The following is a 10636-nucleotide window of genomic DNA, read 5'->3' on the forward strand; positions in this document are numbered from 1 at the left end:
GAGCTCGTTATAGAAGTCTTTGAATTATTTGACAATTGGGAAAACATTTGAAAATAATAGTGTAATTGTGAGTTCTTTAATAACTAATTTCCTTCCACATACCCATCATTATTTTTAACTAGATAATACATACATCCAATATAAAATTTAAAATATTTAATGTATTTTCAGTAAAATAAGCACTTATAGTTCACTTTAAAATATGAAGAAAAGGAAAATCTGCTCATTATAGCCCAATGAGTATCATCTTTCAGTATTTAAAATCTTATTTAATGGAGGAGTCCTGAATTTGGGGTCACAGAACAGTACATACAGATTGCTATTTGGTATTCTACTAGATACAATAATGCTGTCTCAGCTTCCTTCCAATGTACACGAATAATCAGGATATGACATTTCTATTTCGATTAAGAGATAGTTAACATACTCATATACTCTCATGGATTCACACAATGACCACTGTGTCCTAATTTTCTTCTCATATCCGTGAATACATGGAATTTCAATTGTACTTTAAAAGTCCAGTAGCTCTGAGTATCTATTGTAAAATCCTATAAGAAGGGCCAAAGTTACTGCATCAAATCAAATTAACATCTGGATGTTAAAATTAGGACAAATAAAATTAGGACAAAATGACTCTCAAAGGCAGTCTTAAAGAGAAAAGGGGGCCCAAAGAAAAGGAAAACTCGCAGCCCGAAGGCAGTGTGAGGAAATGGTGGGCGCTATCTCCTCTCTCCACCATGGAGGGTTCCCTGGAGTCACCGCCCATTATCACTGAATAAAGGATTGAAAGTGGTCACAGGAGGCAACTGCGCCCCCCACCTGTCATTTGCGTAACAACTACTGTACAAAGGTTTACCATTTACCCAGAGTTAAGGAAATAAGACATAATATAAACAGCAACTTAATAAATATTTGCCTGTTGGGCATTTTCTATATCATTTATCATGAAAATTAAGTATTTAAGAACTTGGGAACTTTTACAAATAAGGATCAATTACTGCTATCACAGGTATTCATGTATAATAGATCTTGATAACACCAACAATCCCCTTGTATTAAAAAAACAAAAACTCATTCTAGAATCATGAAGTGATGTGACATGTTTAATATAAAAAAGAATAGTTCACGTACCAGGACTTCTTGAATCCCTCAAGCAGGTAGGAGATTCCATATGAAGCAGGGCTTCGGCAGCTTCAATGGTCTTATCTGTACAGTGTGCATTACTGCTATGAACTGATGCTTCCACTGGGGGGGGAGGGAATAAGTTCCACTCAATTAAAAATGCACTAAACACATTGCTAAATGAAAACACATTACTACAGAAGAAATATAAATTAACTCTCATATGACGAAGTCATTAATACATATTAGTCAATATAATTTACAGAAATAATTTAAACACCAAAACAATCTAGTATCCACACTTTGCAAAATGATTGTTAATTATTGAGACTGATTAGAAATTACTGAGAAATTTCTGAATCTTATCCAAAGGAAAACAAAGAAAGGCCCTTGAAATTTCAACCCTGTATCAATTTCAGGCCAAAACTAACCTGGGGTGGGTGGGGGCGGGGGAGAGGAAGGATGGTTGTAAATTAACAATCCTGTAAAGTACATTATGTATTTTGATATACTGCTACTAAAATCGGGGTGATAGCTATCAGAGTCGGTCAGAAACACCTACTTCTAAGTTAATTTAATCAGTCAATTCCTAGAGACTCTCCTGGGTGAGTGAGTGCATTAGCTTTAGCACCAACACACCTGGAATTTTCTTCACAATAACCCTGCTTTCTTCTTCAGGACCTCACTAGAATTTACTGGGTTTACCCAAGAAGTATTTCTTTTTAACGGTTCTATCTTTGTTTTAATGAAGCTTTTTCTACTGGGTAGTCAGAAAAGTCATGATGCATTTTTGCAACGAAAAACATATTAAAATACGTCATGACTTTTCTGACGACCCAATAATTTGATCACCTTCTGTAATGCCTACCATTTACTGTATGCTTTGCTGATTAAATTATTTGTGAAACAGTAAGGTGTACAGCAGCGGTTTGAGATTCCACATCCAACAGCTTGGGTTCTAGTCTCTGCCACTTATGATTTCTGTTCCCCTAGGACAGCAACTGGATTTCTTGTAAGGCTCAGTTTCCTCATACAGTTGTGAGAATTAAGAGAGGTGATTCCCATAAAAAACATGCACATAAATAAGAATTCAATAAATGGTGATAATTTCTTATCACTCCTGTAAACTTATAAGCTCTGAGATCAGGGGGCCTATCTTAACCCATCTGTTATAGTTCCTAACATACACTTTTCATATAGTAGGCATACAAGTATCTCTTTTATGTACTGAAATAAAGAACCCATTGCCCTTACAGAAAAATTGGCAATTCAAACACAAACTTACATATTAATTTCACAATCCTGACTTAAAATATTGAATGTTTTACTTGGTAAGAGTTTCTGAAACATGAATATGTAACAGTTTTCTAATTTGACAGGTTTTCCTCAAGATGTCCTCTAAAGGAACTAAAAGGAAATATTTATACAAATTCCATAAAATCATATTACAAATTCACAAGTTCTATACACTTAAAATACAAATCTTTTAAAACTGTTTCCAAGAAACTTAATTGAAAAAATTCACTTAGTCTCAAAATGCACCAAACACTAAAGCCGCCGGCTTAACCACCAGTCATTCGGAGAGCATTTATAAAAAAATCCAGTGACTGTTTTACCACCTGTTGCACATCATCCACACTCTCAACCAAGGTACTGGGTCTCTCCAGTTGCTCTTTCCATTTATGGAAATCTGCTCAAAGCTAAACGGTTCCAGAGAGGCAGCCAAACCTCCAAGTAAATCTATCTTTAGGTGACCCTGCTTACTCTTATCTGCAGCTTCACTGAAGCAAAGGATTCAATCAGTCCTTCCAGCTCCACTTTAAGAAACTTAATATTAGAGTAAGTATAAAATATATTACCATTCTCAAGTATTTTTTTCAAAGTACCTCCCTACAATACTCACGCACAGTAGAGAACTCTGGAAAGCAAATTCTCAGGTTTTAAAAATTTATTCTAGGAACTTCATTCTCTTTAAAGTCTGCTTGTGTTGCAATTTAGCTGTTGTTTTAGGCACTATTAATAAACCATCCTGGGCAAACTAATTCCTTATGTAATTGTATTAACACATACCCTAAAAACTCTACCGTATTAAAATCAGAGCTTCAAGTATTTGATAATAATACAGCAACAGAATTTTATCAGATTTTTAAGTTATAAACAAAATGAAATTTGCCTAGGAGTTATATATTATGCTGTCCTGAGTTCTTATGTAGTTTGAGGTACATTTCCAAAACCATGATTTTAATGTTAGTTATGTCAGTAGAAATTATTTTCTTGCTCATATTTCTGACCTCAACAGATTATTTCCTAGAAATACTCTATATTTACAGAGTAAAACAAATATATACAAACTTAAGAAAATTTACTTATTCATACTTTAAATTTAGAATGAGAATATCAAAAATGGATAAATCCTCTATGAAGTATCAACCATATCTAATATTCTATATACAATCAAACAAATGGTTGTTAAGCATGTACCATGTGCCGGACCTTATGCTATAAACCTGAGATACAAATAGAAATATCTTTGGCCTCATGAAACTTATACTAATAGTTCAGAGAGTGTCAAAACATAAGCAGAAGTAAACTATTTCAAAACTATTGGGTTGTTGGAAAAGTCATGACGCATTTTTGCAACAATACATCATGACTTTTCCGACAACCTAATAAAGATGTAAAATAATTTAAAATAACCCTATCAGCTGATTAGAAGAGCACTGATTTCTCTTTTTTTGATGATTACTAATTTTACTTTGTCATTTATTTACTAACTAAAATAACCCTAAGCACATTAACAAGAAAATGAACACTTAAGAACTTACACTTAGATCAATTTACAATAATGTATCCATGATAGTTTCCAAGAATATTTCAGGCATTTGGTAAAAGTGAGCACTACCTCATTTCACTTTTGTTGACATAAGTCAACAAGTTGTTTTTGATAACAGAAATTTAAGAAATGTTTGTCCTCTTTATGTTTCTGCAACTTTTAAAAACGTTTTAATATTTTGTTCTGATTAATAATTCAAATACAATTTAAACTAAAAATTTTGCACAATTTTTAAGTATTATGCAATCAAAGTAAGCAAACTATTAGCAAGGGCTGAAAATTCCTTTTCTCATACTTAAAACTTGACTTACTAGTGTCTTTCTAGACCTATGCATGAAAAATATAGGAGGAAATAATAAGCAACTCTTTTAAAAAATAGAAATAATGAAGCTAAAAGAAATCTGACAGATACTTTCTAGTTACCACTAGCAGATGATGCTGCTGGGTCAATACTCCTTGAAGAAATAAATGTTATCAAATAGATTTCAAAACTATTTTTAGTCATAGTGCCAAAAATTAAATTTGCTTATGCCCTCTTTTACTATTAGTAACAGTCTTCTTGTTCCATTTCTAGCTTTCTAATCAACTGGTGTTTAGTATGGTAGACTATTCCAGACTCACTCAACAGCTGTTCCTAAATACCAAACTTGGTAATTAAGTCTGACAAGAGACATACCTCTCAGCTTTGCAGAAGAGAATGCTGGCAATGGAACTAGCTCATAACAATGTTTTAAAGTCAAAAAATAAAAATTAACAACAATTTAATTTGAGAGCAATGGAAACAAATTAGAAAACACTTCATTAGGTGACAGTGGTATTTCCCTACAAGCAAGACTAATATTACAAGGTCATCACTCAACTACCAAACTTGACTTACTAAAGCTTATCCTCTAATGCCCCAAGGCTATAAACAGAACAGGTGAGAGAAGAATTCAAATTAATGCCATGAAAAAGGGGAAAAGATAATGGTCTGGGACACTCCATCTCTACTTGTTCCCTTTTAACTTTCTAATCTATATAGTTGTGTTATAAAATTTAAAAGGGAATGAGAATAAAATTTTCTTAAGTGCAGCTATCCGTTAAAAATATGACATGGGCTATATAATTTTTAAATTTCCAGTAGCCACATTAAAAAAAGTAAGGTGAAATTAATACCTTTCATATAAGCCAGTATAGCCAAGATACTGTCATTTCAACATGTGATTGTTTTTTTTTACTGTTTCAGTTTTTACATTTAAATTAATTAAAATTTTAAAAAATTTTAAAAATCAGTTTCTCAGCCACATTTCACATACTCAGTGGCCTCATGTGGCTAGTGGCCACAGTACTGAAAAGTGTAGACTAAATAAAACTGTATTTCAGCTATTCTCAAAGTTTTTTGTTAAAAGGACCCTTTTACATCCAAATTATTGAGGACTGCAGAGATTTTGCTTGTATAAATAGTCTTACGTATTGATATTTATCCTATTTTAAATTAAACCTAAGAAAGCTTTAAAATTTTTATTCATTTAAAATAATAAACCCAATATTTGTAAACATATTTTTATGAAACATCACCTTTCTAAAACAAAAAAATGTAATGAGTAGCTTTTACATGTTTGTAAATCTTTTTAATACATCATAGAAACAGTTGAGACTGTCATGTTTGCTTCTTCATTAATGTGTTGCAGTGCTATGTCATGTAGCCTCCAGAAAACCCTGAACATGTGAAAGTCAAAAGGTAAAAATGTCGGGCCGGCCGAGTCCGAGTGGCTCAGTTCGTTAAGAGCTCGCTCAAGAGTTTGAGCTCTGAGCAACAGCAGTTCGAGTCCCAGCCTGAGCTAAGCAGCCGCTGAGCTGCCAACAGTGGCAGGGTGGCTCAGCTAAAAAAAAAAAGGTAAAAATGTCTTAATATTTTATGAAAACAATTTTGACTTGACTCCCAGAATCCCCAGTTAGAAATTTTAAAGAACTACAGCTATAATTTATCAAATGTGATTAACAAACACCCAAATTCTGTCCTCATGTTTCTGTAAGTTTTAGCTTCTAAATATAAACATCAGTGTGTAGATGAAAAATTATGATTCTATTTCCATAAGCACAACAGTACTTTGTGTCCACTTACATATGATTTTTTTAAAGCTTTTCATAAATATTTCTTTGCATCCTTTTGAACATTTAAGCTACAGATAACACAAGGAGTTTAAATAATTATCAAAACACTCTCCTGCCTGCATCTTCACCAACCAAATTTGTTTCTAAAGGAAACTGTTACATGTTGAATTATCCTGATTGGCTATGCACTGATATTACTCTTTAAACTCAGTGTTTACATGAATTTTAGTACTTATGCTGCAGTAAATTCTGAAGAGTAATTTCTTAAACACATTTTCAAGTAAATTTTTTAAAAAATTAATGCCATCCTTCCAGTTTTACTTCAACACATCTCTTCAGATCCTGCTAAACTTTTTTCAAACTACTGATCTTTTCAAGATTGATACTGGATATTCCAATATATATTAAATTAGGAGATTTTCAAGTTCAAATTTCACAATGAAGTTTGACAAACTAAACACATTTGTTTTGTCAGTAAAAATACTTAGGCTAAATTTCCAGAGACATTTCCCCCTTCTATTTAATAACTACAATAAAGTAGTACAAAACTTCTAGTGACCCTCTTTCTCCATTCTCAAAAAGAAGAGAGAAAAAAGTCAAGGAAAGCATACTCGCAATTAAGAAGGCAGAATATTTTTAAACGAAAATCTTCCAGAAAATCCAGACGATATGTACACAATATTTTTTCACAAATGTTAAGTAACATTCGTTTTTCCTAGACATTTATTTTTCTTATAATAAGCTCTACGCACGCACGCACACATACACACGAGCCTAAATTATTAAATAAACTATATCACAGTCATATTCAACATCTAGACATGGCCTCAAGTTTCAACATAGCACAAAGGCTGGGTAAAAGAAATTAACCTCCCGTTTTACACAACAACAATCTTAGAAACATTCACTCACACTGTGTAAAGAAATATAAGAAAAAGAGAAGCCTTCACTTTCCATTAAGTATTTCTGAGCCACTCATAATTTTACAACTTTAAAAGTTGTTAGAGGTCACCCAGTCAATCCTGATGAGGCCTCAAAGAGGTTAAGTCACTAGTACAGAGCTAGTTTGGTGAGAGCCAGATGTAGATACTTAACTCCTGACTTCAGGGTGAAGGCTCCTTCTCATATATCATGTTGCCAATGAAAGTCTTTACCACAAAAATATTTTGTACGTTAAAATAAAAGTGATTTTTAAATAAATAAGCTGATTTACTTCATTCTTTACTCAAATTCATCTGACAGCATAAATGGTGATAAGAAACTGAAGCTGATAGCTAGTCAATGATTATCAACTTTAAAGGAGGAAAATAAAAGCAAAAATATATCTTCTAGTACCTTAACATGTAACAATAGCAGTGGTAATAGTGCTTTATACTTGCTTAGAAATAGTTATGCTAACAATATTCAACTTAAACTTACCTCCTCCGTGAGTTCTCCTAAGTATGTCATTCTACACTAATCAACCCATCATAGCAACCATTGTAGTTATATTAACATTTATATATTTATATATTATATAGATTTTCATTCTGTCTCCTCAGACTGTAAAATCTCTGTGAGGAAGAATTATGTCTAACACTTGATGACTTCCCTCAAGGGAGTAAAAAGGCATCATTCTGCCCATTATACAAATACAAACATTTCAAACTACTCTCCCAACATCACTGCAAATTGCCAGCAATGAAAATTTAGATTCATGGTTCATTTTCTGGGCCACCTTTCCTCCCAAACTTTTAACTCACTGAATAAATCTTGGGTAAATTAGCAAAACTGTCTCAAGTTTCCCTCTAAAATAGGGCTTGTAATTATAAGGAGCTTCAGATTACATGAACAAGATTGAGGAATTAATTTGAAAACAATTATGTGTAAAGCATTCTTTAAAGGACATTATAGCCATAAAGGAAACTCCAATTGTAAGGTTTGTACGTACTAAAGAAATGCAATAGGGCTGGAAATCGGCATTTAACTTAAAAACAAAACAAACAAACAAAAACAGCCTTAACAATGGAGATAAATTTTCGAACTGTAGACTGTCTATACCAACGGTTCTCAACCTGTGGGTCGCGACCCCTTTGGGGGTCTAACACCCTTTCACAGAGGTCACCTAAGACCATCGGAAAACAAAAAGATATTTACATTACGATTCATAACATTAGCAAAATTACAGTTATACAGTAGCAACGAAAATAATTTTATGGTTGGGAGTCACCACAACATGAGGAACTGTATTTAGGGGTCGCAGCATTAGGAAGGTTGAGAACCATTGGTCTATACTGTATTCACTCCAAGCAAAATATCTGCAAGTCACATACAGTTTGACTGATAGTTCCAAAAGCTTATGAAAAAACACCTTCCATCGGCAAAATTAAGCCTTCTACCTTTACTATATTTTTCAAAATTCCAACCACAGGGGTTACTCTAAGGTACTCTCTGTATGTTCACAACCACTGGGACTATTTCTTGAAATGCAGTTTAACACTCAAATATCACTGACCCAAATAGTAATTTAAAGCCCCCAAATTCCTTCCTTTAATTCACATTATGTTATTAATGGACTGAACATACACAAAGGAACCAATTTCTCCGTGTACTCTCCCTCTTATTCACTAATAGTTTAGTCCTTGCTCTGATTAGAAAATAACTGTCTAATGTGTTTTAATCACTACTCAGTGAAATTGTGATTTTTCTTTAGTACCTTTGAAACGTTTAGTATTACATTTTATAGAAAAGCTAGTCACTCATTATGTGTTATACAATACATATGATTATGCTATTCCAGATTTTATTTGAACTTAAAGAGTTCTGTTAAATTTAGAGATACACATATATTCATGATTCCTCCAATCGAACGGAATCAGTTTCACCAACCAAACTACTAATTTCACGTTCCTAACTAAAAACAATGGATGGAAAACAGGGTAAGATCTTCTACATTACTTTTTGGTGACTATTTCCCATCTTCCAATTCCCATCGATGGCGATATGAAATAGAACCCGAGGGCAATAAAGTGTATCTTCTTTATTACACTAAGTAAATAGGATTCAAGCACTGCTACATCAATTCTGGGCCCTCCCTGCGCTGTCTATTAAGTAAAGCTGCTTTTTCTGTGTAACTTAAGTCCGTGCCCTTCCGCTGCAGCAGTGGCGCTGCACATCCCCCACCCCCGCGGCCACTTCCGTGTTTACACTCGTCTTCCCTCCAATTCCATGCGTACATTGTCAGCTTCACTCCCGCCCAATCTTCATTGGCCCAGCGCGGGCCCGGAGTCCCGCCCCCAGAAATCAACGTTCTCATTTGGAACATCTCAGAGAGCAGATTGGAACCAGAGGCCTGTCAATCCCGTCCGTTCTGTCCTCTCCGAAGCGCTTCCGCTATGGTGGGAGGTTTGGGGGGGAGGGGAAAAGGGGGCAATTCTGTGCTGAGACTTCCCTGGGGCCAAGACTCCCTCCCGCCGCCCCACTCCTTTACATTCACCCACTGTTTACAAAAATAAACGTTCTTCGCTGACGCCCCAACGCTCCATGTCAGGGGTACAAAAGATATTCCGTGTCCTTCCCATTCTCCCCCTTAAAAAAACAACCCACGAGGAAAAGGGGCATAAACCTACTTCTCCACAGCCACCCATTAAATGAGGAAAGGGAGGCGGGCTGCAGAGAAAACCAGCATCGCGGGCTACTCCACATTAAGTGACCCTTTCCAGAACCGTTACTCCTGAGACTGCACAAGGTGGGGATGTGAAGGAGGATCAGAGCATTATTTTGGCGGGTAGCGTTCTACCGGACGTGGCCCGGGGCTGCCTCGTCCATGCGGAAGTCATGGATCTGTGTACCAAGTGTGAGCGGAGATGTAAGCGGGGGCGGTGAGCATTCACCGGAGAAGCCCGCCGCCCCAACCGCGGGCAGCAGCGGCCTCTCCGTCCAGACAGCGTGGCAGGCGCAGCCGAAAGACAACAGCCTCACTCACTTCCTGGTTCCTCAACAACTGGGGTGAAGCGCACAACTCGTCCGCCCCCGAGTCCCCAACTTAACTGCGGCTCGATTCTCCAGCAGCCGCTGCCAGCGCTCCGCCCGCAGCTGCTGCCGCTGCTTGCCAAACCCACCCGAAGCGACAGCGCCGGATTCGAGGCAGGTTACTCTCCAAGGTGATCACTTCCTGATTCGTCGCCTCCATTACTTCATTCACTACCCCCCTTCCCCCCAGCCGCCCCAGTGACTGAGGTGGACACTATACCCCCGGCGCTGACCGCCACAGGGGAGTCACCCGCCTTCTGTGCACCCCTCTCCTGCAGCGCCGATGCACAGGAGAAAAGTTCCCCTCTCCTTACCAGCCCGGATGAGCAGATCCAGCTGGTTCGTGGGTCCCTCATGCAGAGACGTCGCCATGTTTATCCCGGGGCTGGAGCTGCTGCTTCACATTGACTTACACCGTGAGCAGCGGCGGCAGGGGAGGAGGCGGAACCCGCGGCCGGAGACACGCCGTGCGACCGACACACACTCACGCACTCGCACACACTCAGACGCCCGGATCCTTGCGCGTCCTCCGACAGGAAGCCGAGGCCGGCCCGCCTCCCGCCGCCGGGCTGA

At 36.9% G+C, this 10636-nt stretch overlaps 1 protein-coding gene across 7 annotated transcripts in view; it reads right to left on the reverse strand.

The window, feature by feature from the left end:
• The window catches only part of ELF2 (E74 like ETS transcription factor 2), a 92444-nt gene that overhangs the window by 12461 nt on the left and 69347 nt on the right, over positions 1–10636 (reverse strand). For 5 of the 7 annotated variants that reach the window (XM_019664051.1, XM_019664050.1, XM_019664056.1 and 2 more), the window contains one exon: positions 1135–1248. In XM_019664051.1, the coding sequence (XP_019519596.1) occupies positions 1135–1248 (114 nt within the window). Of the gene's footprint in view, positions 1–1134; positions 1249–10377; positions 10563–10636 lie in introns of those variants that run through there. The other 2 variants (XM_019664053.1, XM_019664052.1) reach the window with 2 other exon arrangements.

The sequence above is a fragment of the Hipposideros armiger genome, unplaced genomic scaffold (genome assembly GCF_001890085.2).
Source record: "Hipposideros armiger isolate ML-2016 unplaced genomic scaffold, ASM189008v1 scaffold_415, whole genome shotgun sequence".
Taxonomy (NCBI): domain Eukaryota; kingdom Metazoa; phylum Chordata; class Mammalia; order Chiroptera; family Hipposideridae; genus Hipposideros; species Hipposideros armiger.